This window comes from Budorcas taxicolor, chromosome 2 (genome assembly GCF_023091745.1).
Source record: "Budorcas taxicolor isolate Tak-1 chromosome 2, Takin1.1, whole genome shotgun sequence".
In the NCBI taxonomy this organism is placed as follows: Eukaryota; Metazoa; Chordata; class Mammalia; order Artiodactyla; family Bovidae; genus Budorcas; species Budorcas taxicolor.
The window spans coordinates 41,243,754-41,270,836 of NC_068911.1; the positions used below are offsets into that span (position 1 = coordinate 41,243,754).

The following is a 27,083-nucleotide window of genomic DNA, read 5'->3' on the forward strand; positions in this document are numbered from 1 at the left end:
CGCCCCCAGGCAGCTCTGGCCGTGGTGGCGTGCCCGGCTTTGTGCTGGCCCTGCTTTCCGGCTGCAGGGTCTTTTTCTGCACCTGGGCCCTGGGCAGGCCCAGGGGAGTCCTGAGCGAGGGACTCCCTGGGGCGGGGAGTATGTGGCTGTGCCCCTCAGGTGGGGGAAGCCTCCTGGGGGCAGCTGGGCAGGACTGGGTGGAGGACTGAGCTGGGCCGTGGGTCAGTGGGGCCAGGGCGGCGTCCTGGGGGTGGCGATGGCCGAGTGGCCGGGATGCCAGGGTCGCCCTGCCCCCCTCCTGCCCTGGTTTTCTGGCAACACGGTGATCGGGAGCCAACCACAGATGGCTCCCAGGAGCTGCCACTAATGATGGATTTTCCAGAAAACGGGATGTGGAAAAACACTGCAGGGCTTGTCCTCCTTTCCCTTCTGCTTGAGGCCCTGGTTGGGACGCTGGCCCTTGTGCCCCTGATGGGGGCCTCAGGCCTGCACGCCCCCTTGAGCCCCACTGTCCCCAAGGCCCACCTCTGGGTTCTCCGACAGCCCGGGGCTGAGGCTTCTCCACCCCCACCCCAGAGGCTTGGGCTCCACAGCTGTGTCCCCTTCAGCCCCTGCGTGGGTCTAACTGAAGTTTCTCTTAGCCTGCCCTCCCCCACTCGGGGACGCCGAACTTGACTTCAGGTGGAGTCTGGCCGCATCCGGTGGTCTCCCGGCCTGTCCCTTCCCACCCCGGGGACGGCCTGGGAGCCCCAGCAGCCTAGTGTGGGCTTGTGTGCGGTGGTGTGGGAGGCACCATGTCTCCCTGTTTTTTTAAGTAGATGTGACTGTCCCCAGCTGTTCATAGTGGACACTGCTTCCGTCAGCAGCGTGAGTGGTGCGGGGGAGCCTTCCCCAGGCCATCCAGTGAGAGCCTGGCGTGCTCCGGCAATCCTCTGGGTGTTAGGACTCCTCCCGGTAGCTTTGTGGGACAGATCAACAGGATAAACTCAGAATCTGCCTGTGGAATCTTCACCAGCCATTAAGAGTCTAGGGTTCAGTGGCCATGCAGTGGCATCCAGCTCGCTCCTCAGCAGCAGGCTGGAGGCTTGGCGAGAACTTCAGCAGCTTAAAGTGATGATGGGCAGGCCAGGGGCTCCTTCAGGCCTGCGCGGCTGCAGCCGGGCCGCATGTGCGTTGCAGCGTCTCGCACAGCGTCTCTCCGCCACCAGCTCCCGCCACGTCTCCAGGCGGGCGTGCGGTTGTGCGCTGTTCCTGGGTGGCCTGTGCTGTGCCATTGGAGCTTGTCGCCAGGAAAGAACCTTTGCCAAGTCCAGCGTCCCCCTGCCCTGTGCGATCAGGTCACTGGCAGAGCCGCGGTAGGGCTGCTGAGCCTCCGGGTTGACGCCTCCACCCTGTCCGATCCCAGCAGGAGCTCTAGCCCCAAGCCTGGGGACCCCCGTCCAGGTTCGGGGTCCCACTGCCCGGAGGACCCAGCCCCAGGTTATGCAGCCCTCTTGATGGTGCCTGAGGCTCTCTGCTCACAGCCCCTCTTGACGCCCCCAATTCAGTGGAGGCTTCGGTCCTGCCCACCTGCTGCTGTGGCCCCCTCCCTGGGGCCTGCGCCCCCCCATCCCAGGCAGGCTGCAGCCAGCGTCGGTGGAGCACATCATGTCCATGTGCTGCCCGCTCAGCGCCCAGTCTCCTGATGGCTGCCCACGATGCCAAGGGCGAGACCTGGCTCCCAGGGGTTAGCAGAGTGCGTCCAGTCCACCTTCCCTCACCCCCTTGGTGGGGCCTGAGGGGGATGGGAGCTCCCTTCTTTGGCCCGAGCTCCCTTTGTTAGTCACCTGCAGGCCCGCTGGTGACATGAAGGTCAGAAGCCCTCCAGGCCATGTTGGGAGCCAGGGTCATGGTGTCCCGGCTGAGACCCGGCCCCCAGCCCTTGGTGCATAGCCAGTTTCTGGGGAGAAGTGGCCACAAGGCCCTGCGTGGACAGCCAGGCTCCAGGAGGAGCAGCGGTCAGGACCGGGGTGGGGGTCGCTTCCTGAGCCTCGTTCCTGGAGGTCGTGAGCAGGGGTGAGGGGTAGCCCTAGGTACCCCAGCACCGCCTGAGGCATGCGCTTGGGGTGCGGGCTGCCCTCGGCCTCGACTCCCAGGAGGGCCTTGTCTCAACGCCAGCCAGTTCTTACTAAGCTCTGTTGTGCGTGGTCTGGGTGAGGCGATGGAGCTGCACTCGGGACACCCCCCAGCTGCTGAGGGAGCTGGGACAGCAGGGCTGGGGAGCATCTGGAGTGGGGGTCTGGACTGGGCTGTGGCCGGGGGCACTGGGCTGGCGGGACCTGGAGACAGACAGGCCTGGCGGAGGCACTGGCGGGCCCGTGGCCTGTGGTCATCACTGGGAGGGCTGGGCTGGCGAGCGGCATTCTGGGACATCAGAGGGCCAGCGTGACACCTGGACGCACAGAGGCTCAGAGGGCGGGAGGCCCAGGCCACGCCAGTGTGGAGACTGGTGTCCCCATCCTAGGAGCTGGACCCGTGGGGCGACCGGCTTCCGTCTCCAGACCAGGAGGGGAGGTGGCGCCGGTGGTTGGAGAGTGTCCCCGGAGAGACTCTCGAGGAGCTGGGGTCGCGTCGCCACTGTGTCACCACGTCGCCAGCGCTGCGGGTGATGGCAGGTCAGGGGGCTGTTGTGCTGTTTTCTTGGTGTTTCTCCAGGTGTTACGAGAATGGCCGTTTTCTTGTACATCTGTGACATTTGTATTTCTTGTCCTATTCTCATTTTTGGCCTTTTTAAAATTTTCTTTCCTGGAGTAGCTTGCTTTCTTTACGGTTTGTTAACAGCATATATGGAAAGAGTATTATGAGCCTTTATGGCATCACCGACTCCATGGACATGGGTGTGAGAAAGCTCCAGGAGATGCTGATGGACAGGGAGGCCTGGCGAGCCGCAGTCCACGGGGTTGCAGTCAGACCCGACCGAGTGACTGAACGACAATCCGTGGTCTTCACTGCTAGTGCTTTTCCCGGCTGGTAGTTTGTTTTCCGATATATTGTGTGGATGTTGCGGGCTTTTATGCAGTGGTATCTTCTGGCTTTTGAGATTTTCCTTCTGCTCATAGTTTCTGCTTTGAGAACCTGATTCCTCTCCTGTGCTTGCACTGGGGTTGGTTCTTTGACACGGTTCTGTTGACCTTGAGTGCCTGGGTTTATGGGAGTCCAGCTCTACGCAGTGCCCTGACCCTGGAGGGTTAACACAGGCTGTTACTGTTGCTGTGCTGCGGGGTCCTCCACCAGGGTCCCTCCCCCTTGGTCTGGTCTGTGCCCCCGTTGCGTCTTAGGACACCCCCCCACCTCCCCAGCAGCATCTGGATGCCCAGCCCTGGAGACCCCTGGGCTGCCTTGTGTGTTCTGGCCCCGTGTGGAAGGGTGAAGCCTGCCCCCCACAATGCACCCAACCCTGCTGGGCAGGAGGGGCAGTGGAGGGCGTGGACACAGTGCTGAGGCCAGCTCCTCCTGCCTTGGGTTTCCAGGATGGGCAGCAGCACTGACCTGTGCAAACGGAGCTCCAGGTGGGTGGCCGTGGGCAGAGGGCGTCTGGGCCGCCCTGTGCTGACCTCTCTCTGTCTCACTCTGCAGGGATATCTCCCACAACCTGCTTCGGGCGCTGGACATCGGGCTACTGGTGAACCTCTCGGCGTTGACGGAGCTGTGAGTGTCCACCAGGGGTGGCTGCGGGCTTCCATGCTGCAGGCGGGCGGCAGCTTGTCCCCGTGGTGGTTCAGGGGGCTCATGTCAAACCACGTTGAACCCCTCCTTTCTTACAGGGACATAAGCAACAACAAGATTTCTACGTTAGAAGAAGGAATATTTGATAATTTATTTAATTTAAGTGAAATGTAAGTGTCGATGGTTTTGGTGGCTCTGGGTGGCTGGGCCAGGGGGCCCCGCACTGCCTGCTCAGCCTGCCCCGTACCCTACAGAAATCTGGGCGGGAACCCGCTCGAGTGTGACTGCGGTCTGGCCTGGCTGCCACGCTGGGCGGAGGGGCAGCGGGTCCACGTGGTACGGCCCGAGGCGGCCACGTGCGCCGGGCCTGGCCCCCTGGCTGGCCAGCCACTGCTTAGCGGAGCGCTGCTGGACGGAGCCTGTGGTGAGTGTGCCAGGCGGCACGGCTGAGTGGCCAGGCGGGACCCCTGCAGGTCCTCTCGGGTGGGGGAAGTTACTGACTGGGGAGGGGTCGGGAGGGCCCTCCAGCCCAGGGGACGGTGTGCGCGGGCTTGGAGGTGATGCAGTCTGGGATGGGGTGGGGTGAGGGGCGCACCCTTGCAACCGGCCTGCCCGCCCTTGCAGGTGAGGAGTATGTTGCCTGTGTCCCTGACGACAGCTCGGGCGCCGTGGCACTGGTGGCCTTTTCGGCTGCCCCCGAGGGCCCGCTGGCCCCTGAGGCCTGTGGCGCCCTCTGCTTCGCAGCTGGCCAGGCCCTCGCGGCCCTCTCGGAGCAGGGCCGGTGCCTATGCGGGGCAGCCCAGCCCCACAACTCCTCTTCCGCCTGCCTGCCCTCCTGCTCTGGCCCCTCCCTGCCCCCTGCCCCCACCTGCCGGGGGCCCAGCCTCCTCCAGCACGTCTTCCCTGCCTCCCCGGGGGCTGCCCTGCTGGGGCCCCAAGGACCCCTGGCCTCTGGCCAGCCCGCAGCCTTCCACGTCACCGCCTCGCTGCCGGTCAGCTCCACGCACTGGGACTTTGGCGATGGCTCCCCAGAGGTGGATGTCGCGGGCCCCGATGCCACTCACCGCTATGTGCTGCCCGGCCGCTACCCTGTGACGACTGTGCTGGCCCTAGGGGTGGGCTCTGCCCGGCTGGGGGCAGAGGTGCGGGTGGAGGCAGCCCCGGCTGACCTGGAGCTCGTCTGTGTGGCCTCGGTGCACAGTGGTGAGACCCTGCAGCTCGGTGTCCGAAACCGCGGCGGCTCGGGCCTGGAGGCCACCTACAGCATCGTGGCCCTGGGCGAGGAGCCAGCCCAAGGTGGGGCCTGCCCCGGCCACGTCGGGTGGGCGGACTGCCTGGGCTGGGCACACGCCGACGCCTGTCTCTGCCCTCTACCCCCAGTGGTGCACCCGCTCTGCCCCTCGGACACGGAGATCTTCCCCGGCAACGGGCACTGCTACAGCCTGCGGGCAGAGAAGGCGTCCTGGGCGCAGGCACAGGAGCAGTGCCGGGCTTGGGCCGGGGCCGCCCTGGCCATGGTGGACAGCCCTGCCGTGCAGCACTTCCTGGTCTCCCGCGTCACCAGGTGCCTGCCTGGGCATGGGGCGTCTGCAGGGGCTGCGTCTGGCCGGCCGGTGGGCTCCAGGCAGCAGCCGCTCCTGTCGGCTCTCCTGATGCAGCCGTGGCCGCAGGGGTGCCCGCTGTGGTAGTTGCCCGCCCCCGGCCCTGTGTCCTCCCTGTCTGCCCGAGCTGGGCCCCTCCTGCAGAGGGCGGGGCAGGTCTGGTGTGGTCAGTGCGTCCCGCACCCTAGGAGCCTCTTGGGCACTCTGACCGTCCAGGCCTGTGGGGGAGTCTGCTCTGCAGCGGTCACCAGGGGTGGCCCTCAGAGCCTGCCATGGCCAGGGGTGGGATGGGGTGGAGGCTGGCCCCCTGCTCCCCTGGGTCCCTGTGGGAAGGGGCTGATGGGCTGTGGGTCCTGCTGAACATCCTGTGTCCCGAGGGGAGATCGAGGCTCAGAGCGGTCACAGCCCTTGCCCTGGGTCCTGGGGTCCCTGGGTAGTAACCCAGCCCCAGCACCTGGCTCTGACCCCACCACCCGCCCCCACGCCCTGCCTCCAGGAGGGTCTCTGCCTGCAGAGCTGTGGGGCTGGCCCATTTGGGGGCCAGTGTGTGGGTGTCTCGGTACCTCCCCTGGAGGCCTGCTCCTTCCCTGGACGCACGTGGGTCCTGTGGCCGGGCCAGAGTGAGGTGGAGCCCCCTGTGGGTCTCAGCTGGACCCCGGCCCCGTGGGATGGGGCTGGGCGGGTGCTGGCCTGGGCCTTGCTTGCCAGGTCCGGTCTCTGAGCCTCAGTGTCACTGTCGGGAAGTGGGGGTAGAGGCGGAGCCCCTGATGGGCTGCTGCAAGGTGAGTGCCCATCCCTGGGGAGCCCCTGAGCGCTGGCCCTTCGCTGTCTGCCACAGGAGCTTGGACGTGTGGATTGGCTTCTCGGCTGTGGAGGGGGTGGCAGCGGGCCCTGCGCCCCAGGGCGGCGCCTTCAGCCTGGAGAGCTGCCAGAACTGGCTGCCCGGGGAGCCACATCCCGCCACAGCTGAGCGCTGCGTGCGCCTGGGGCCCGCTGGGCAGTGCAACACGGACCTGTGCTCAGCGCCGCACAGCTACGTCTGTGAGCTGCGGCCCGGAGGTGCGCGGGGCGCAGGGTGGGAGGGTGGGAGCACCTGCTGCCCTGGCCAGGAACCCAGGAGTCCTCCTCACCTGGCCAGCACAGCTGCTCCTAGCGCCGGTTCAGTGCTCATCACATGTCTGCTGGACGTCCCCTGTCTGGACTGGGCCCGCAGCCGGTGCGGCTCAGTCCCAGGTCCCTCAACCCCTGGGCCCTCAACACTCTCCTCCCGCCTGGGCCCAGCATCTCATTGCATGCTTGCACCCCAGGCCCCGTGTGGGATGCAGAGAACTTCCTCGTGGGAGCGCCCAGTGGGGACCTGCAGGGGCCTTTGAGCCCCCTGGAACAGCAGGAGGCCCTCCTGGCTCCCCAGGAGCCCATCGAGGTAGGCGGGCCCTTTAGGCTTCTTGCTTCTAAAAAGCAGGAAGACTGGGACTGCCCTGGGGGTCCAGTGGCTGGTACTGCACACTCCCAGCACATGGGACCAGGTTTGATCCCTGGCGGGGGAACTAGATCCCGCAGGCCGCACGGAGGATTGATCCCACATGCGCAGCGGAGACCCAGTGTGGCCAAATAAGTTAGTTTGAAAAGCAAGACAGTCCCTCCACAAAAACCCCAAGAAGCCTTTTTCTGGGCCTTATTAACATCCTGTGACCAGTGGGGAGAATTTAGAAAACCCACCACAGGGCAGAGGAGAGGAGCACCCTGGCTGGCACCCGAGAGAGCCCCGAATCTCCCAAGCCTTCTCTCTCCATCTGGGTGTATTTTTTACAATTGAAGGTGGGATTCCTATTGCTCAGAGATGGTTTTGGCCTGATGTTTTTCTCCTGAGCAACGTGGTCTCCCGCTGTGTGAGACGAGGCCCCTGGGGGGCTCCTCCCCTCTGACTGGCGGATGTTAGGGTGTCGGGGTGGGGTCAGGCTGAGGGTCGGGGCCTGCAGAGCTGAGTGGCCCCCTGCCCTGCCAGGTGATGGCGTTTCCTGGCCTGAGCCCGAGCCGCGAAGGCTTCCTCACCACTGCCGAGTTTGGGACGCAGAAACTGGGCCGGCCTGCCCAACTGCGGCTGCAGGTGTACCGGGCGGGGCGCGGAGCAGGTGGGACCCCGTCCTGGCAGCGGGACTCGGGGCATGGGTGGCCTCTCTGGTCTGTCACGTCTTGTCGGTTTGTTGCCCACTGGGCTGGTATCCAGCCTCAGGGTGGACACAGTGGGGCCAGGAGACACCAGTTCATGCTGGGCATGCCAAGGACGGTGGCTCTGGAGGGGAGCTTGCTGGGGCCGGGGTCGGAGGGGGAGAGGAGAGGCGCTGGGGGCTGGGGACACTGGCCGGCGGGACCCCATCTCCTAGCGAGGTGTCCCTGTGGTCTGTAAGCACGCTGGGGCCCCCGACACCCCTCCTTTCCTTGTAGGGTCCCCAGAAAACAGCAGCGAGCCCCAGGGTAGGTCCCTTGAAAACAAGACTGAGCTGGCCCCTGTGTGCGCACCAGAAGGGCCCCTGTGCCCCCGAGCCAACATCTGCCTGCCTCTGGACACCCCCTGCCACCCTGAGGCCTGCGCCAATGGATCCATGCCAGGGCCGGGCCTCCCTGGGGTCTCCTACACACTGTGGAAAGAGTTCCTCTTCTCCGTGCCTGCAGGCCCCCCTGCCCAGTACTCGGTGCGTACCTCTGGCCCCTGCTTCCTGCCTCCCTCCACCCCCGAGGCCCTGGCTTCCCGTCACACAGATCAAATACAGACCCTTCGGCCAAGCCATCTAGTCCCCTGCCTCGGTAGTGCCCTCCTCCCCTGCCTCCACCCCAAGGCCTTTGCACTTGCTCTCTGGGCATGGCTAGCCAGCGTCTGGCAGAGGCCCTGCCCCTGTCCAGGCAGCCCACCCGCCCTGCGTCCTCTCTGCCCTGTGTCCCATCCGTCCCTGCCCTGAACACCTCGGAGGCCCCTGGGAAGCTGGGTGCCCCGAGTGACCAAGGAACGTGGAGGCCCCCGTGGGGAGTGACTTGGTGCCCCCTCCCATGTTGAGGACGCGACCCGGCCCTGCCGCCCTCTCCCACAGGTCCCCTTCCACGGCCAGGACATCACCCTGCTCCCCGGCGACCTCATCAGCTTGCAGCACGACGCGGGGCCGGGCGCCCTCCTGCGCTGCCCCCCAGCACTCAGCTTCCCGGGCTCTGAGGCTCCATACTTCTCTGCCAACGCCTCAGCCTGGCTTGCCCGCCTGCCTGCCCAGCTGGAGGCGGCCCCAGCTGGCCCCACCTGCGCCCTGAGGTTGCTGGCCGCCACGGAGCGTCTCACCCCTCTGCTGGGCCTGGGCCCCAACCCGGGGCTGCGGCGGCCGGGGCGCTATGAGGTCAGGGCCACGGTGGGCAATGGTGTATCCAGGCACAACCTGACCTGCAGCTTCGATGTCCTCTCCCCAGTGGCCGGGCTTCGGGCCATCTACCCGGCCCCCCAGGATGGCCGCCTCTACGTGCCCACCAGCGGCTCTGCCCTGGTGCTGCAGGTGGACTCGGGCGCCAACGCCACCGCCGAGGCCCGCTGGCCTGGGGGCAATGCCAGCGCACCCTTCGAGGCTGCCTGCCCGGCCGCTGTGGCCGCCCTGGCACCTGTCTGCGCCCAGGAGACCAACGGCAGCCTGTTTTCCATGCTGATGCTGTCCGGGCTCCGTGAGGGCGAGCACGAGGTGGAGGTGGTGGTGGAGAACGGTGCCGGCCAGGCCAACCTCAGCCTGCTGGTGACGGCGGAGGAGCCCATCCGTGGGCTCCGCGCCACGCCCAGCCCCGAGGCCCGCGTGCTGCAGGGCGTCCTGGTGGTGAGTTGGGTCCCTGCCCCCCTGAGATGCGGCTCCCCGTGGAGGGCCACCCGTCCCCAGCCTGGAGCGTGCCTGGCCGCTGGGACACTGGGCCCGGTGTTGGGTCCTGGGTAGGCTCCTGTGGGTGGCCCTGTGCTCGTCCATCCCCAAGTGATGTGAGAGTCACCTCTGGAACAGTTGTTCTGAAAACGCTTCTTTCTCCCATGCTTCCTGAGCCTACTGTTGAGCTCTTCACCTGCCTCTGACCGCCCTCTTCCTGGGTGTGTTTTGAGACCCCCACTGGGGTCTCACCAGACAAAGTGAGCCCTTTCTAAGGCTGGGGCACTGCCACCCAGCCAATGTCAGGCCACTCCCATCCTCTGGGTGCCCGTCTCGCACACAGGCCATTGCACAGTTGTGTTCCATCTTCCTTGCTTACACCTGTCAGGTGACGCAGGGGAGCGTCCAGAACCACGAGGCCGTGGAGACACGCGTGCCTCCCGAGTAGGAGCCCGGGATGGGGGCACAGGCCGTGGTGGGTTGGCCTCTAGTCTTGGGCACTGGGCCTCTGAGGTACAGAGGTTGGTGTGTGGCCAGGCCTGGGCTCAGCCCTGCACAGTGTGACCTCCATGACCGAAAGGGAAGCCCACAGACAGCCTTGTCCAGGCGGGTGGACGTGGGCTGGGGGCAGCATCCATCCCCCAGGGACCCTGGCCTGGGGCAGGTCACGGCCAGCTCACATGGTGCCCTTCTGCAGAGGTATAGTCCCGTGGTGGAGGCTGGCTCGGATGTGGTCTTCCGCTGGACCATCGATGACAAACAGTCCCTGACCTTCCACAACGTGGTCTTCAACGTCATCTACCAGAGCGCAGCCGTCTTCAAGCTCTCGGTGGGCGGGGGTCTCGGGCACGGGGGCGGGGCTCTCTGGCGCAGGGGTGGGCGGGGCGCGGGGCGGAGCTGTGCGTTGCTCATCTATGCCTTCTGCTCCGCTCTGCTCCCGAGGACCCCGTGGCCCCGGTGGGTGAGGGCGGGCCTTGGGGGGCTCTGTCCATAGCGCCTCGTGGCTGGCAGGCAGCCTGCTTACTGCTGCCTGTGTCCACAGCTGACAGCCTCCAACCATGTGAGCAGCGCCAGCGCGCACTACAACGTCACCGTGGAGCCGATGCACCGGATGCGGGGCCTGCGCTTGTTGGCAGTGCCGCCGGTTCTGGCCCCCAACGCCGCGCTGGCGCTGGCCGCCCACGTGCTGGTGGACTCGGCAGTAGAGGTGGCCTTCCTGTGAGTGCGGCATCTCCCCCAGCCCCACCTCCCTTCCAGGATGTGCTGGGGACGCGGGCCCTTCGGAGGGGACCGCAGCAGGGCGGTGGTTCCCAGGAAAGGGGGCTGCAGCCAGGCCAGCGGGCGCTGCAGGGGCTCAGCGGGCCCTCCCCAGGCTGCTCACTGCCTGCTCCCTGCCCCGGCAGATGGATGTTCGGGGATGGAGAGCAGGCAGTCGGCCAGTTCAAGCCTCCGTACGAGTCCTTCGAGGTCCCAGACCCCACGGTGGCCCAGGTGCTGGTGGAGCACAACACCTCGCACGTCTACACCACCCCAGGTGAGGGCCGGCGGCTCGGGCACTCTGCCTGGGGCAGCACCTCCCTGCGGGGTGCTCCCCGGGTCCTGCCTCCAGAGCACAGCTGGGGCTGATGGCCTGGGCCCCCTACTAGCATGGAGAATGGAGGTGAGGGGGGACTGGGCCTCAGAGACCCGTGATGCAAGTCTGCTGGCCAGAAACAGACCCTTTCCATCCCTCCCGCCCCATTTTCTGGGGGAGAAGGGGAGATCTTGTAAGTCATTTCTAAAGTCCCAGAAGCCTCACACGGAAGTGTAAACAGCCCTGTGATCCTGGCTCTGCACCCGCCCGTCACCCAAGGGCATTTGCACCTGAGTTCCCCTTCACCTTCTTCTGCCTCACCCCATGTGGAGAGCATGTGGCCGAGGGCCACCTATATTCACACTTTGCCTGGGGCCCTTTTGCCCCACGGCCGCGCCCACAGCCTGGGGCCGGGGGTGGGTTGCGAGCAGGGTGGTAGCGGTGGCTCGGCCACACTCTCGCTTGGGGCCTGTCCACCAGGTGAGTACAGCCTGACCCTCCTTGTGTCCACCGCCTTCGAGAACCTGACGCAGCAGGTGCCTGTCAGTGTGCGTGCCGCCCTGCCCGCCGTGGCCGTGGCCGTGGGCAGCCAGGTCCTGGTGGCTGGCCAGCCCGTCGCCTTCTTCCCATGCCCGCTTCCGTCGCCGGGCGGTGTCCTCTACATGTGGGACTTCGGGGACGGCTCCCCAGCTGTCACCCAGCCCCAGCCAGAGGTCAACCACACGTTTGCCTCGAGGGGCATGTACCATGTCCGCCTGGAGGTCAACAACACAGTAAGCCACGTGGTGGCAGGCATCAGCGTCCGTGTCTTCGAGGAGCTCCGAGGCCTGACGGTGAGTCTGAGCTCCGCCGTGGAGCAGGGTGTGCCTGTGGTGGTCAGCGCTGCCCTGGATTCCGGCGACAACGTCACATGGACTTTCGACATGGGGGACGGCACGGTGCTCATGGGCCCCGAGGCCACGGTAGAGCATGTGTACCGGCAGGCACAGAACTGCACGGTGACGGTGGGTGCATCCAGCCCCGCCGGCCGCCTGGCCCACAGCCTGCCCGTGCACGTGTTCGTCCTGGAGGTGCTGTGGATCGACCCGGTGGCCTGCATCGCCTCCCAGCTGCATGCCCGGCTCACAGCCCATGTCACCGGGGACCCTGCCCACTACGTCTTTGACTGGACCTTCGGGGACGGCTCACCCAACATCAGCATCCAGGGGGACCCGACCGTGATGCACAGCTTTACGCACAGTGGCACGTTCCCGCTGGCGCTGGTGCTGTCAAGCCGCGTGAACAGAGCGCACTACTTCAGCAGCGTCTGCGTGGAGCCCGTGCTGGGCAACGTCACCCTGCAGCCGGAGAGGCAGTTCGTGCGGCTCGGGGATGAGGCCCGCTTGGTGGCCCACGCCTGGCCCCCCTTCCCCTACCGCTACACCTGGGACTTCGGCACTGAGGATGCTGCTGCCCGCGTCAGGGGCCCCGAGACCACGTTCACCTACCAGCTTGCTGGCTCCTACCTCGTGACAGTCACCGCGGCCAACAACATCTCGGCCGCCAATGACTCAGCGCTGGTGGAGGTACAGGAGCCCGTGGAGGTCACAGGCATCAGTGTCAACAGCTCCCACGCTCTGGAGCTGCAGCAGCCCTACCTGTTCTCCGCTGTGGGCCGCGGGCACCCCGCCAGCTTCCTGTGGGAGCTGGGGGACGGCGGGCAGCTGCAGGGCCCCACAGTCACTCATGCCTACAGCAGCACAGGCTGCTTCCGAGTCAGGGTGGCCGGCTGGAACGAGGTGAGCCGGGGCGAGGCCCGGCTGGACGTGACAGTGCAGCAGCGCGTGCGGGGGCTCAGCCTGAATGCCAGCCGCACAGTGGTGCCCCTCAATGGCAGCGTGAGCTTCAGCACCGCGCTGGAGGCCGGCAGCAACGTGCGCTACTGCTGGGTCCTCTGTGACCGCTGCACGCCCATCCCCGGGGGCCCCACCATCTCTTACACCTTCCGCTCTGTGGGCACCTTTAACATCATCGTCACAGCCGAGAACGAGGTGGGCGCCGCCCAAGACAGCATCTTCGTCTACGTCCTGCAGCACATCGAGGGGCTACAGGTGGTGGGCGGCGGCTGCTGCTTCCCCACCAACCGCACACTGCAATTGCAGGCTGTGGTGCGGGATGGCACCAACATCTCCTACAGCTGGGCCGCTCAGCGCGATGGTGGCCCCTCCTTGGCCGGCGGTGGCAAAGCCTTCTCGCTCACAGTGCTTGAGGCCGGCACCTACCATGTCCAGCTGCGGGCCACCAACATGCTGGGCAGCGCCTCAGCCAACTGCACGGTGGACTTCGTGGAGCCGGTGGGGTGGCTGGCCGTCACCGCCTCCCCGAACCCAGCTGCTGTCAACTCAAGTGTCACCCTCTGGGCTGAGCTGGCTGGGGGCAGCAGTGTCAGTTACAGCTGGTCCCTGGAGGAGGAGCTGCGCTGGGAGACCCAGGAACCATCTACCACCCTCAGCTTCCCCAGCCCCGGCCTGTGCCTGGTCACAGTCGTGGCCGAGAACCAGCTGGGCTCAGCCAATGCCAGCGTGGAGGTGGTCGTGCAGGTGCCCGTCAGTGGCCTCAGTATCCATGCCAGGGAATTGGACGGTGGCTTTGTGGTGGCCGGTTCCACGGTGCCCTTCTGGGGGCAGCTGGCCGCAGGCACTGACGTGAGCTGGCGCTGGGCTGTGCCAGGTGGCAGCAGGCAGGGCCAGCACATCACCGTGGTCCTCCCTGATGCTGGCCCAGTCTCGGTCCAGCTCAATGCCTCCAACGCAGTCAGCTGGGTTATGGCCACGCACAACCTCACGGTGCAGGAGCCCATTGTGAGCCTGGTGCTGTGGGCCAGCAGGAAGGTGGTGGAGCCCGGGCAGCCGGTGCACTTTCAGATCTTGCTGGCCGCTGGCTCGGCCGTCCGCTTCTTCCTGCAGGTCAGCGGGGGCAGCCTCGAGGTGCTGCCCATGCCCCACTTCTCCCACAGCTTCCCCCGGGTTGGGGACTACACAGTGAGCGTGCACGCTGAGAACCGCGTGAGCCGGGCACAGGCCCAGGTGCGCGTCTCGGTGCTGGAGGCCGTGGGTGGGCTGCAGGTGCCCGACTGCTGCGGGCCGGCCATCGCCACGGGTGCAGAGCGGAACTTCAGCGCCCGCGTGCAGCGGGGCTCCCGCGTCGCCTACGCCTGGTACTTCTCACTGCAGAAGGTGCAGGGAGACTCGCTGGTCATCCTGTCGGGCCGCGACGTCGCCTACACTCCCGTGGCTGCAGGGCTGCTGGAGATCCATGTGCGTGCCTTCAACGAGCTGGGCGGCGTGAACCGCACGCTGCTGGTGGAGGTGCAAGACGCCATCCAGCATGTGGCGCTGCGCGGCCCCCGCTGCTTCGCCAACCGCTCTGCCCACTTCGAGGCGGCCACCAGCCCCAGTGCCCGGCGCGTATCCTACCGCTGGGACTTCGGGGACGGGGCCCCGGCAGAGGACACAGAGGCGCCCTGGGCGGCACACTCCTACCTGCAGCCCGGGGACTACCCCGTGCAGGTGAACGCCTCCAACCTGGTGAGCTTCTTCGTGGCACAGGCCACGGTCACTGTCCACGTGCTGGCCTGCAGGGAGCCCGCAGTGGACGTGGCCCTGCCCCCGCAGGTGCTCATGCGGCGTTCCCAGCGCAACTACCTGGAGGCCCACGTGGACCTGCGGGACTGCGTCACCTACCAGACCGAGTATCGCTGGGAGGTGTACCGCGCCGCCAGCTGCCAGCGTTCTGGGCGCGCGGCCCGGGTGGCCCTGCCCGGTGTGGACATGAGCCGGCCCCAGCTGGTGGTGCCACGGCTCGCACTGCCTGTGGGCCACTACTGCTTTGTGTTCGTGGTGTCGTTTGGGGACACCCCGCTGGCCCGGAGCATCCAGGCCAACGTAACGGTGGCCCCTGAACGTCTAGTGCCCATCGTGGAGGGCGGCTCCTCCCGCGTGTGGTCAGACTCTCAGGACCTGGTGCTGGACGGGAGCAAGTCCTACGACCCCAACCTGGAGGATGGCGACCAGACACCCCTCAGCTTCCACTGGGCCTGTGTGGCCGCGACGCAGGTCAGCCACGGGGGCACGCGCCCTGCCCGCCCTGCTCGGGTCTGCATGACGAGCCCAGCAGGCCTGGGCTCCGAGTGCCAGGGGGGTGTTGGACCGCGGTCGGGGGTAGGGGGTCTTGCCGCCGCAGGCCAGAGTGGGTCTGGGGTCTCACCCCCCACCCCGCCCCGTTACGGGCTGCAGAGCGAGACTGGCGGGTGTGCGCTGAACTTCGGGCCCCGCGGGAGCAGCGTGGTCACCATCCCTCGGGAGCGCCTGCGCGCCGGTGTGGAGTACACCTTCAACTTGACCGTGTGGAAGGCTGGCCGCAAGGAGGAGGTCACCAGCCAGACGGTGGGTGCTGCCGCAGCCCAGCCTTGAAGAGCCCTTGGCCCTGGGATGGGCGTGGCCGGTGAGGCAGAGCCCACACAGTGCCCAGCTCCCATTCCTAAGGGGTTTTTTTACGTTTTGGGGGTTTTTGGAAGACATCGGTCCTGAGTTACCACTCCTTTCGATGCTGTTTCTGTTTAATGAGACGGCCGTCGGCTTGGCTTCCCCCCAGAAAGGCCATAGAGGCGTAGGAAGCCTCGAGGCACAGTCCTAGGCTGTCTCCTCCCGGCACGTGGGGGCCCCTCCCAGAACGGGGAGGCCTGGTCTCACAGGTCCCGGGAAGCCCCCTCCCTGAGCGCGGCGCCCTCCCTCCCTGAGCGCGGCGCCCTCCCTCCCTGAGCGCGGCGCCCTCCCTCCCTGAGCGCGGCGCCCTCCCTCCCTGAGTGCAGCACCCCACCGGCTGTGACAGCAGCCAGTGCACCAGGCCCTGCTGGTGCCCGGGATGGTTGCATCCCCCATGCCAGGGGGGTGCCAGGCCTCTGCCCGGAGGGGTTCCTGCCTAGAGGGGCCATCTGGGGTTGTGTGCCAGGGACCCCCCAGGGTGCACAGCAGCAGGGGGCTCGGATGGAGCCACACCTGGCTTGCTGTCGTCCCCGCACAGATGCGTGCACTTGCTCACGCCTTCTTGCCTCTGCTTCTCCATCCACTTGTGTCTGCGCCCCTGTCGGGGGCCCTGGGGGCTGCAGAAAACAAGCCCTCGTGGTCTGTTCTCCTCGAATCCCCTCCCCCAGCCTGGGAGTCACAAAACCACACAGAGTCCTGGGTGAGAACTGGGCCTGAGAGGAGCCTTGGCAGGTGGAGCTGGCAGGGGCGGAGGCACAGGAGGGCTGGGGCATGACAGGGTCTGCTGCTGCCCTCCGCCCGGGCAGATGGGAGGGTCTGGCGTCGCAAGCAGAGCCCATGCGGGTGGCAGGCCCCCTCACCCCACTGGCTTCCAGGTGCTGGTCCGCAGCGGCCGGGTGCCCATTGTGTCCCTGGAATGCGTGTCCTGCAAGGCGCAGGCGGTGTACGCAGTGAGCCGCAGCTCCTACGTGTACCTGGAGGGCCGCTGTGACAACTGTGACGGGGGCCCGGAGCGCGGGGTGAGTGGGAACGGGCTGGGGGCGCTGAGTGGTCCTGGGGAGACCCTCCCCTGAGCACCGTGGCCTCCGTTCCCCCTCAGCTGTGGGCTGCGCGCAGCTTCAGCAACGAGACACTGGTGCTGGACGCAACAACCACGTCCACGGGTGGTGCGGGCATGCGGCTGGTGGTGCGGCGGGGCGTGCTGCGCGACGGCGAGGGCTACACCTTCACGCTGACCGTGCTGGGCCGCTCGGGCCAGGAGCAGGGCTGCGCCTCCATCCGCCTGGCGCCCAACCGCCCGCCGCGGGGCGGCTCCTGCCGCCTCTTCCCGTTGGAGGACGTGCGCGCACTCACCACCAAGCTGCACTTTGAGTGCGTGGGTGAGTACGGCTGGCCGCGGGGCGGGTGGGCTGGGTGGGGAACCCGCTGACGCCCTGGGCCCGCAGGCTGGCAGGACGCGGAGGACGCAGGTGCGCCGCTGGTGTACGCCCTGCAGCTGCGGCGCTGCCGCCAGGGCCACTGCGAGGAGTTCTGCGTCTACAAGGGCAGCCTTGCCTCCTACGGGGCCGTGCTGCCGCCCGGCTTCGCGCCCCACTTCATGGTGGGCCTGGCTGTGCTGGTGCAGGACCAGCTGGGGGCCGCCGTGGTCGCCCTCAACAGGTGAGCCCGTGCCCACAGAGCCAGCCAGCCAGCCAAGGGGCAGGAGAGGGCCCAGCCCTGTTCACGCCCCGCCTCTGCCCCTAGGTCTCTGACCATCACCCTGCCAGACCCCCCCGGGGACCCTGCCGACGGCCCCCCAGACCTCACGGACTGGCTGCATAGCCTGGTGGGGAGCACGCTGCCTGGGCTGCTGCGGCAGGCTGACCCCCAGCATGTCATGGAGTACTCGCTGGCGCTCATCGCTGTGCTCAATGAGGTGGGCACGATCCCCACAGGTCCCGGGAAGCCCCCTTTGCTGGTGTCCGGCCAGTGCTGCCCGCTGACAGCCCTGTGCCCACAGTACGAGCAGGCCCTGCCCGTACTGGCGGAGCCGGACCCTAGGCAGGAGCTGCGCGCCCAGATACGCAAGAACATCACGGAGACATTGGTGTCCCTGCGGGTCAACACAGTGGACGACATCCAGCAGGTGGCAGCCGCGCTGGCCCAGTGCACGGTAGGGTGGACCCAGCACCACGGCAGCCCGGCCCCCCACACCCCGAGAGCTCCCTCCTCGGCCAAGCCTGCACGGCTGCATGCCCCCCAGGGCGGCCCCCGGGGCTCTGGGCACAAGGAGCACCGGGGTGGGTTGCGGAGTGGAGGTGCTGTTCTGTGCCCCCCCGGGCTTGTGGTCCCCTCCCTGTTGCCCAGGAGTCGGCGGCCAGGCTGGGCTGGGCTCCATTCTCATGGGAGCATGGTGCCAGGGGAGGCCAGTGGCTGCTGCTGAGGCCTCAGGAGGGCAGTGCAGGGTCTCTGCGTTGGCCGTGACCACCATCTGCTCTGTAGCTGGCTCAGCCATGTGAGGGGCCAGGATGGCTAGTGGGGCCACGTTACCTTGAACTTGGCCTACATGTGAGGAAGGGTCACTGAGGGGCTCCCAGGAGAGAGACTGGGGGCGGAGGTGTGTTCAGCGTGGATTCTGCAGAATGCAGTGGGAAGGGTGCTTCGAATCGGCCGGAGGAGGCGGGGAGGCCCCTGCAGCGGCTGCGCTAGGGGCAGCGGGGTGAGCCCCACCTGGCCTGGCCAGCCGGCTGGACGCGGTGCGGGTGCCCTGCAGGTGCCCAGCCGGGAGCTTGTGTGCCGCTCGTGCCTGAAGAAGACGCTGCACAGGCTGGAGGACATGATGCGCATCCTGCAGGCGGAGACCACCACGGGCGCGGGGACGCCCACCTCCATCGCAGACAGCATCCTCAACATCACAGGTGCACCGCCCCTGCCGACCTCAGACCTCTCCCACTCCCCTCCACTCACTTGCTTCCCCCGACTTGCCTCCCCTCACCTCCTCTCCCGCCCACAGGTGACCTCATCCACGTGGCCAGCTCGGACGTGCAGGGCCCACAGCCCTCGGAGCTGGGGGCGGAGCCGCCCTCACTGCTGGTGGCGTCCAGGGCCTACCAGCTCTCGTCCGCCCTCGTGGGCATTCTCACGCGCTCCCGCGTGCTCAACGAGGAACCCCTGACGCTGGCGGGCGAGGAGATCCTGGCGCAGGGCAAGCGCTCGGACCCGCGGAGCCTGCTGTGCCAGGGTGACACCCCAGGCCCTGGCTGCCACTTTTCCATCCCCGAGGCCTTTAGCGCGGCCCTGCCCAACCTCAGCGATGTGGTGCAGCTCATCCTGCTCGTGGACTCCAACCCCTTCCCCTTCGGCTACATCAGCAACTACACCGTCTCCACCAAGGTGGCCTCCATGGCCTTTCAGACGCAGGCCGGCGCCCAGATCCCCATCAGGCAGCTCGCCTCAGAGCGCGCCATCACTGTGAAGGTGCCCAACAACTCGGACCAGGCCGCCCAGGGCCAGCGCGTCTCTGCCGGTTCCGCCGTCATCCAGCCCCGGGCCTCGGTCAGCGTCGTGGTCACTCCTGAGAACAGCAACCCCGAGGCGGGGCTGCACCTGCAGCTCACCTTCACGGTGCTGGATGGTGTGTGGCTGGCGGGGCCCTTGGTGGGCAGCCTCCTCCTCTCTCGGCCCAGCCCGTGTGGGGCTGCAGGGTGGCCAGCTAAACCGGCGTTTCTCACGGGCACCCCCAACTTGCGGTCTATGTCCTGCTTCATGAGGCTCTAGGGGCCCGGCCGGAGGGCCATGGGTGGGCTCCCAGGGCGTGTGGGCTGCCTGGGCAGGGGTCTGAGCCTGCCCGTGCTGCCCGCCCACAGAACAGTACTTGCCGGACGAGCCCGAGCCCTTCCTGGCCGCCTACCTGCACTCGGAGCCCTGGCCCAACGAGCACAACTGCTCAGCCAGCAAGAGGATCAGCCTGGAGGCCCTGGCGGGCGGCGACCACAGGCCCTACACCTTCTTCCTCGCCCCGGGGTGCGCGCGCACCGGGCCTCAGAGGGTGGGCTCCCCGCGGTGGGAGAGGCCGGGTGGGTGGGCGGGGCCTGGCTGTGACACGCCCCCCTCCAGGTCCCGAGACTTGGGCGCGAGCTACCACCTGAACCTGAGCAGCCACTTCCGCTGGTCGGCGCTGGCGGTGTCCGTGGGTCTGTACACGTCGCTCTGCCAGTACTTCAGCGAGGAGCACATGGCGTGGCGCACGGAGGGGCTGGCGCCCCTGGAGGAGACCTCGCCCCGCGAGGCCGTCTGCCTCACCCGCCACCTCACCGCCTTCGGCGCCAGCCTCTTCGTGCCCGCCAGCCGCATCGAGTTCACCTTCCCTGTGAGTGGCGCCGCACCCAGACGGAGGGGAGCCCGGCGCCATGGTGCGCGGCCTCGGGGCTGACGGGCCTGTCTCCCTAGGAGTCGGCCTCCGGCGTCAACCACGTTGTCCTGCTGACCTGCGCCGTGTGCCTGCTGACCTACGCAGTCATGGCCGTGATCCTGCGGAAGCTGGACCAGCTGGACATCCGCCGGGTCCGCGCCATCCCATTCTGCGGGAAGGGGGGCCGCTTCAAGTACGAGATCCTGGTCAAGACTGGCTGGGGCCGGGGCTCAGGTGAGGGGCTTCCAGCAGGGCAGGTCCACATGCAGTGGCCTGTGGGCATTCAGTCCCACTGGCACGCACAGGCGGGCAGGACCAGCCGAACCATCAACTGTGTGGTGGTTTAGTCACTAAGTGGCCCCACGGTCTCTAGCCCGCCATGGGATTCTCCAGGCAAGAATACTGGAGTGGGTTGCCATTCCCTTCTCCTGGGGATCTTCCCCACCCAGGGATAGACCTGGGTCTCCTACATTGCAGGCAGATTCTTTACCGTTTGAGCCCCCAGGGAAGCGCATCTATCAGTATGGGAGGTGATTACTAAACGGTAGCAGGTGGTCTGGGTGAAAAAATTGTTTTCACAACGTCGCTAGCTCTCTGACCATCAGTTACAGCCATCAGAGAAGCAGGTTGGTGTGGGGTCAGTACTGCGTGTTGGACGCTGAGATCAGGCATCTTGTTTCTTTGTGGGAAACTGAGCAAGTAGTCTGAGCGGTGTTCCCGTCAGTGAGCGCTGCCTTAGGGGCGTCCTTGTGTTTTGGCCAGAGGTCATTTTACTGCCCACATCATCCTTGCTCCTGCTGTGAAGCACCTCTGAGAGCTCGTCTTACGTGAAGAAGCATTTTCCATATTGGTTGCTCTGCGGTGTCTTCATCCTTTTTGTTGCAACCAATGTCCTCGCTCGTGTCGGCCACTCATTGCCACTGGCGGCGTTTTTAGGGCCTGGGGCGGCAGCAGGAGCTGCACAGTTGGCTGGGTCTTCAGTTGCGTGTTTGCCTTTGATTCAAAGTGCACTTTTTCGGTACCGGTTTTCATCTGTTTGTTGTGCTTTCGTCTTTATCACCAGGTCCCCTCTCTTATTAGGAAAGTGTTTGTTTTCTTAAGGTTTTGTGTGTTTATCCTGAAGCTGCCCCAGGTATCGGTTGCTGTGTGGGCTTTCTCTAGAGGCGCGGGCGCTCCTCTCTGGCTGTGGAGCACGGACTCCCTGGTGCTGACTCAACACTGCGGCTCACGGGCTCTAGAGCCGAGGCTTCGTCACTGAGGCGCCCCAGCCGAGTTGTCCCACCGCATAGTGGAATCTTCTGGGACCAGGGATCAAACTTATGTCCCCTTCATTGCAAGGCAGATTTTTACCACTGGACTGCCAAGGAAGTCCAGGGAAATTTTCATTTTTGACGTTTTTTTCTGTTCCTCTCTATGACATTCATAAAGCGTCATGTGGGTTTATTGTGGCCGACACGGGGCGAGACCACTGTGTGCTTGGTGGTTGGAGTGAGACGGGGGCGCGATGGCTGGTCAGCAGCAGGCTCTGGAAGGGGCGGTGCCAGCAGTCACCACTTGGTGGTTGGTGTGAGACAGGTGGGCGGTGGCTGATCAGCAGCAGGCTCTGGAAGGGGCGGTGCCACCAGTGGCCACTTGGTGGTTGGTGTGAGACAGGTGGGCGGTAACTGGTCAGCAGCAGGCTCTGGAAGAGGCAGTGCTACCAGTCACCACCAGGACGCGGGTCCCTTACACAACAGACTGCAGGCTGGCAGCCGCGCTTCTGGTCCATGTGGCCACTCACAGTTAATGCTCCGCTGCTACCGGGGCCGTCTGTGGAACAGTTTGAGGGCCTGAGATCATCTGTGTCGGAGCCATGGGGCGAGGGCCATGCCTGTTGAAGGGACATCGACAGGCAGATGCACCCGGGGTCAGTGTCCATGGACAGAAACCCAGAGTTGCGCCCATGTCTGCCCCTGTTCCAGGGACCACGGCTCACGTGGGCATCATGCTGTATGGGGCAGACGGCCGCAGCGGCCACCGACACCTGGATGGGGATGGAGCCTTCCAGCGCAACAGCCTGGATGTCTTCCAGATTGCCACCCCACACAGCCTGGGCCGCCTGTGGAAGATCCGCGTGTGGCATGATAACAAAGGTGGGGCCTGCTGCCCGCTCACTGCCTGCCCCACCCGCCCACCGCCCACTGGCCCTGACTGCCTGCCGCCCCTGAACACCCACTCGCTCTCGCAGGGCTGAGCCCTGCTTGGTTCCTGCAGCACGTCATTGTCCGGGACCTGCAGAGCGCCCGCAGCACCTTCTTCCTGGTCAACGACTGGCTGTCGGTGGAGACAGAGGCCAACGGGGGCCTGGTGGAGAAGGAGGTGCTGGCTGCAAGTAAGACCCCTCCTGGCGGCCGCCACGAAACAAACCAATGCCTGGCCTGGGGTCTCCTGAAGCCCGCCTGTCCCCCCTAGGCGATGCAGCGCTGCAGCAGTTCCAGCGCCTCCTGGTGGCCGAGCTGCAGCGTGGCTTCTTCGACAAGCACGTCTGGCTCTCCATGTGGGACCGGCCGCCTCGGAGCCGCTTCACACGCGTACAGCGTGCCACGTGCTGCGTCCTCCTCCTCGGCCTCTTCCTGGGTGCTAATGCCGTGTGGTACGGGACTGTGGGGGACAGCGCCCACAGGTGCGTGCTGCGGGGCCCACCCGCCCGCCTCGGCCCCCCGCCCATCGCCTCCCCGCAAGCCAGCCCATGTGTCCTCTCCCGCAGCCAGGGCCCCACATCCAGCCTGGCCCCACTGAGCCTGGACACCGTCGCCGTCGGCTTGGTGTCTAGCCTGGTCGTCTACCCGGTCTACCTGGCCATCCTGTTCCTCTTCCGCATGTCCCGGAGCAAGGTGGGTGCGTGGGGCTCCTGAGCATGGCCAGGCTGTCCAGGGGGGTCAGGAGGGGTCAGCACCCAGAGCACATCAGAGCCAGGCGTGAACGGGCCCCGTGAGCTGCCAATGCCCGCGCCTCAGGTCACTGGGCAGGCAGGGACGGGTTGCCCGAACGACGGGCCACAGGTTCTGAGAAAAACCGACCCAAGGACAAAGTCTGAGCAGACCCTGGGCCAGCGCGGCAGTGGGAGGTCACTTAAAAGCTCTAAGAACAGCCCAGGTGGCCTCACTGGCAAGTCCCCCGAGCGGTCATGGAAAGACCAGCACCAGTCCCAGACGGGCTCGATAAAACCTGGCCAGAGCCAGCCAGAGACCTCACTCAGTGCTCAGCAAAGGCCACACACCTCGGCCAGCAGCCTGGTAGGGTTGTCCTTAGCTCTGTGTGGCCATCCACGGCTACACTGATTCAAGTTAGATACAACTTCAGCTTCTCGGTCACAGGAGTCACTCCTGGCACTCCGTGGCGGCACATGGCAAGTGGCTCCTGTGATGGAGTCCGTAGGTGTAGAGTACACGTGTGGTTCTAGATGATGGAGTCTGTAGGTGTAGAGCATACGTGTGGTTCTAGAAGGTTCTCAAGACAGCACTGCCGCAGACTCTGCTTGCCAGGGCGGGCATGCCTCCCCAAGTGGGGCCCCGAGCTGTGTCCCGCTGACCACCTGCCTCTCCCGCAGGTGGCAGGGGGCCCGAGCCCCACCCCCGCAGGCCCACAGGCACTGGACGTGGACAGCTGCCTGGACTCGTCCATGCTGGACAGCTCCGTGCTCGCCTTCCCGGGACTCGGTGCCGAGGTGCGGGCTCCCCGGGGCCTGCCCAGGTGGGGCTGCCACCTGGGCACTCTGGGATCAGGCTCTCTGTGTCCTCAACAGGCCTTTGCTGGACAAATGAAACAGGACTTATTTCTGGAGGATTCTAAAAGGTGGGGTCTCTAAAGAAAGCACGAGCTGTTGCCTGTGTGGGTCAGCTATGCCTTGCGAGGGTCACGTTGCACGTCCTCGTCTCTGTGTCGTGGGCGTTGCGTGTCCTCCTCCACGTGTTGTGTGGGTCACTTGTCCTCATCCGTGTGTCGTGGGCATCACGTGTCTCCATTCGTGTGTCGTGGGCGTTGTGTATCCTCTTCCGTGTGTCATGTGGGTCACATGTACTCATCCGTGTGTTACACGCCTGTCCTGGGAGCATTTGCTTAGAGCCCTGCGTGTCTGCCTGTGACTTGGGTTGGGTGTGTGTGCAATCACATGCCCCGGCACCCCTTGCTGACTGTTACCTGCAGCCTAGTGTGCTGGCCATCCAGCGAAGGTGCCCTCAGCTGGCCAGACTTGCTGAGTGACCCGTCTGTCATGGGCAGCGCCCTGCAGCGGCTGGCTCGGGGCCGGATAGGCCTCACGCCAGGCCCAGAGGAGGACAGTCTCTCCCTGGTCAGCCCCTCCTCGCCTGCCAAGTACTTCTCTGCTTCAGGTGCGCAGGGTGGGGAGGCGCTGCCTGGCCCCCCAGGAGGGCTCTGGGGTGACCTATCTTGCCCCCTCCAGATGAGGACCTGATCCGGCAGATCCTGGCTGAAGGGGCCGGGAGCCTGGCCCCCACCCAGGATACGCAGGGAGAAACAGACCTGCTCGCTGGCCTGTGAGTGCCGGGTTCCAGGGGTGGCGGTAGGGAGGTATGGCGCTGTGGGGCAACAGCTGCTGGAGCAGTGGCAGGAAGGATGGGCATCGGGTCCCAGTACTGCGAGGCGAGCAGCCAGCGGGCCCGGCACCCTCTGCCTGGCCTGGGGCGGCGTCCTCTTTCCACAGAGGCCAGAGGGGGCTGGCCGCACCCCTGAGCAGTGTGCCGCTGACGGGCAAGTGCCCCCATCTTGCCTCAGGTGCAGCGCCCCTGGCGAGAAGACCCAGCCCGTGGTGCTGCGGAGCCTGGGGGACACGGGGCTGCCCAGCCCAGGCCTGACTTGGGAACAGCCCTCGCCGGCCAGGCTCCCCAGGACAGGTGCGTGCCCAAGTCCCAGGACAGCCTCCCGCTCATCTGAGCCACTGCTGACCCATCTGTCTGCCTTCCCAGGGCTGGTGGAGGGTCTGCGGAAGCGGCTGCTGCCAGCCTGGTGTGCGCCCCTGGCCCACGGGCTCAGCCTGCTCCTGGTGGCTGTGGCCATGGGAGTGTCGGGGTGGGTCGGCGCCAGCTTCCCCCCCAGCGTGTCTGTCATGTGGCTCCTCTCAAGCGGCTCCAGCTTCCTGGCCTCGTTCCTCTGCTGGGAGCCACTCAAGGTGACAAGGGTGTGGGGGGCCAGCCCACCAGCCTCTGGCTGCCAGGGTCCCCTCTGACGCCAGCCCTGGCCCAGGTCCTGCTGGAGGCACTGTACTTCTCCCTGGTGGCCAAGCGGCTGCACCCAGATGAGGATGACACCCTGGTGGAGAGCCCGGCCGTGACACCCGTGAGTGAGCGTGTGCCCCGCGTGCGGCCGCCCCATGGCTTCGCGCTCTTTCTGGCGAAGGAGGAAGCCCGGAAGGTCAAGAGGCTGCACGGGATGCTGCGGGTGAGCTCGGTCCCTGCGCTGGTGCCTGGCCTCCCTTCCCGACCTCAATGCACCCTCCTCCTGAGCACAGAAGGCCCTTCCGCAGGTGGTCTAGGGCTCTGTGGGCTCCGCCCCTCCTGTGACCTTTTCCTGCCCAGCCTCGTGGGTGCGGCTTCTTGGCCTTCGCAGACCTTGTGTGCCCACAGGCCTGGCTCTCAGCACCAGCCTCCCTGGCTGTGGGCACTTTGCTGCCCAGTGTGTGAAAGCCACGCTCTGTCACAGGCTGTACCCATGGGGCACCAGGCTGGGTTTGGCTGACCCCAGGGCCATCCCTGCTCCCCAGGGCCTCCTGCTTTACATGTTTTTCCTGCTGGTGACACTGCTGGCCAACTATGGGGATACCTCGTGCCACAACCATGCCTACCGCCTGCAGAGTGCCATCAAGCAGGAGCTGGACAGCCAGGCCTTCCTGGCCATCACCCGGTACGGACATCCTGTGTGCAGGCACAGGTCTGTCCTCTGGGCCAGGGCGGTGCTGATGCCGGCCAGGGTCCACCTCAGCCCTGCGCTTGGTGCAGCGCAGCCCCTTAGGGGTGTTGGGAAGCGTCTCGATCCATTTCTGGTCATCAGAACTGGAGTGGGTGCTGCTGGCCGTGGGGAGAGGACATAGGACAGGCCCAGCACAGCTTCATCAGCCCTGAGTGTCAGGAAGCCCATGCCACACCTCCCCTGGGCAGCACTGGCCACCTCCTGCTGGCCGGGTCGGGACTGGTAGCAGTGTTCCCTGGGCCTCTCACCCCGGGAGGCTGGGCCGTGAGGGACGGCCATGTGACCGACTCTGGGTCTGGGGTGGGCAGGTCTGACGAGTTCTGGCCATGGATGTCCCATGTTCTGCTCCCCTACATCCATGGGAACCAGTCGAGGCCGGAGCTGGGGCCCCCACGGCTGAGGCAGGTGCGGCTGCAGGAAGGTGAGTAACCAAGGGGTGCCCTGGCATTTAGCCTAACTTGTTTCCAAAGGGAACCCTTTGCCAGGGTCTGGATCCAACGCCCCCAGCTGGGTGACAGCCTGCCTGGGTCTCCTGATGTGCAGACAGTGACACCTACTTCCTGGGGTGCTGGGCGGGTTCAGTGAGGCCCTGCCGAGCTTGGGCGGAGGCTGGTAAACAGGCAGGGCCCTGGACCCTCTGCTTTCAGCGCTCTGCCCGCACCCGCCTGGATCCAGGGACCCCACGTGCTCAGCAGCCTCAGGCGGCTTCAGCACCAGCGACTATGGTGTTGGCTGGGGGAGCGCTGCTCTCAACAGCTCCGAGATCTGGGCCTACTCAGCGCCAGACCTGCTGGGGTGAGCCCGGAGGGCGGCCGGGGGAGGGGCGCGGGGGGGGACGCAGGAACAGCCCTTCGGAGGAGCTTGCCGGGGCACTGGCGCTGACGCCGCCCCTCCTTGCAGCGTGTGGTCCTGGGGCTCCTGCGCGGTGTACGACAGCGGGGGCTACGTGCAGGAGCTGGGACCCAGCCTGGAGGAGAGCCGCGCACAGCTGGGATTCCTGCAGCTGCACAACTGGATCGACAACAGGTGGGCCCCACGCTCGGCCCCTCCGCCCGCTCTCCGCACGCGCTGTCCCGTCCGCAAAACACCCGCTGCCCGAGCCCCTTTGGAGAGCACCGGCCTCTCCCAGCGCTGCCCCCTCAGACTCCCGGCCCCTGCCCATGCCCTCCGCGCAGAAGCCGTGCCGTGTTTGTGGAGCTGACGCGCTACAGCCCGGCCGTGGGGCTGCACGCCGCCGTCACGCTGCGCCTGGAGTTCCCGACGGCCGGACACGCAGTGGCAGCGCTTAGCGTCCGCCCATTCGCGCTGCGGCGGCTCAGCGCCGGCCTCTCTCTGCCGCTGCTCACCTCGGTAGGTCCCGCCCCCGAGGCAGTGGCCCCGCCCCAGCCTCCTTCCTTGGACCTGACCCCGCCCTCCCGGGCCCGCCCCAGGGCCATGGCCCCGCCC

The 27,083-nt window shown here is 66.3% G+C and overlaps 1 protein-coding gene across 1 annotated transcript in view; it reads left to right on the top strand.

Annotated features, from left to right (window-relative positions):
• Window positions 1-27,083, top strand: part of PKD1 (polycystin 1, transient receptor potential channel interacting) — a 39,007-nt gene that overhangs the window by 9,447 nt on the left and 2,477 nt on the right. The window contains exons 2-42 of the mRNA XM_052636334.1: window positions 3,616-3,687; window positions 3,804-3,875; window positions 3,960-4,129; window positions 4,330-5,001; window positions 5,086-5,269; window positions 6,145-6,365; window positions 6,614-6,729; window positions 7,312-7,438; window positions 7,752-7,999; window positions 8,393-9,148; window positions 9,885-10,016; window positions 10,230-10,405; window positions 10,591-10,721; window positions 11,241-14,854; window positions 15,035-15,184; window positions 16,159-16,302; window positions 16,383-16,662; window positions 16,729-16,942; window positions 17,027-17,198; window positions 17,283-17,435; window positions 18,036-18,180; window positions 18,276-18,896; window positions 19,129-19,285; window positions 19,379-19,631; window positions 19,712-19,907; window positions 21,635-21,805; window positions 21,901-22,044; window positions 22,125-22,335; window positions 22,420-22,546; window positions 23,263-23,379; window positions 23,458-23,507; window positions 23,859-24,043; window positions 24,115-24,208; window positions 24,447-24,565; window positions 24,638-24,840; window positions 24,915-25,109; window positions 25,432-25,571; window positions 25,946-26,058; window positions 26,285-26,432; window positions 26,538-26,663; window positions 26,813-26,987. Of these exons, the coding sequence (XP_052492294.1) occupies window positions 3,616-3,687; window positions 3,804-3,875; window positions 3,960-4,129; window positions 4,330-5,001; window positions 5,086-5,269; window positions 6,145-6,365; window positions 6,614-6,729; window positions 7,312-7,438; window positions 7,752-7,999; window positions 8,393-9,148; window positions 9,885-10,016; window positions 10,230-10,405; window positions 10,591-10,721; window positions 11,241-14,854; window positions 15,035-15,184; window positions 16,159-16,302; window positions 16,383-16,662; window positions 16,729-16,942; window positions 17,027-17,198; window positions 17,283-17,435; window positions 18,036-18,180; window positions 18,276-18,896; window positions 19,129-19,285; window positions 19,379-19,631; window positions 19,712-19,907; window positions 21,635-21,805; window positions 21,901-22,044; window positions 22,125-22,335; window positions 22,420-22,546; window positions 23,263-23,379; window positions 23,458-23,507; window positions 23,859-24,043; window positions 24,115-24,208; window positions 24,447-24,565; window positions 24,638-24,840; window positions 24,915-25,109; window positions 25,432-25,571; window positions 25,946-26,058; window positions 26,285-26,432; window positions 26,538-26,663; window positions 26,813-26,987 (11,494 nt within the window). The remainder of the gene's footprint in view (window positions 1-3,615; window positions 3,688-3,803; window positions 3,876-3,959; window positions 4,130-4,329; window positions 5,002-5,085; window positions 5,270-6,144; window positions 6,366-6,613; window positions 6,730-7,311; window positions 7,439-7,751; window positions 8,000-8,392; window positions 9,149-9,884; window positions 10,017-10,229; window positions 10,406-10,590; window positions 10,722-11,240; window positions 14,855-15,034; window positions 15,185-16,158; window positions 16,303-16,382; window positions 16,663-16,728; window positions 16,943-17,026; window positions 17,199-17,282; window positions 17,436-18,035; window positions 18,181-18,275; window positions 18,897-19,128; window positions 19,286-19,378; window positions 19,632-19,711; window positions 19,908-21,634; window positions 21,806-21,900; window positions 22,045-22,124; window positions 22,336-22,419; window positions 22,547-23,262; window positions 23,380-23,457; window positions 23,508-23,858; window positions 24,044-24,114; window positions 24,209-24,446; window positions 24,566-24,637; window positions 24,841-24,914; window positions 25,110-25,431; window positions 25,572-25,945; window positions 26,059-26,284; window positions 26,433-26,537; window positions 26,664-26,812; window positions 26,988-27,083) is intronic.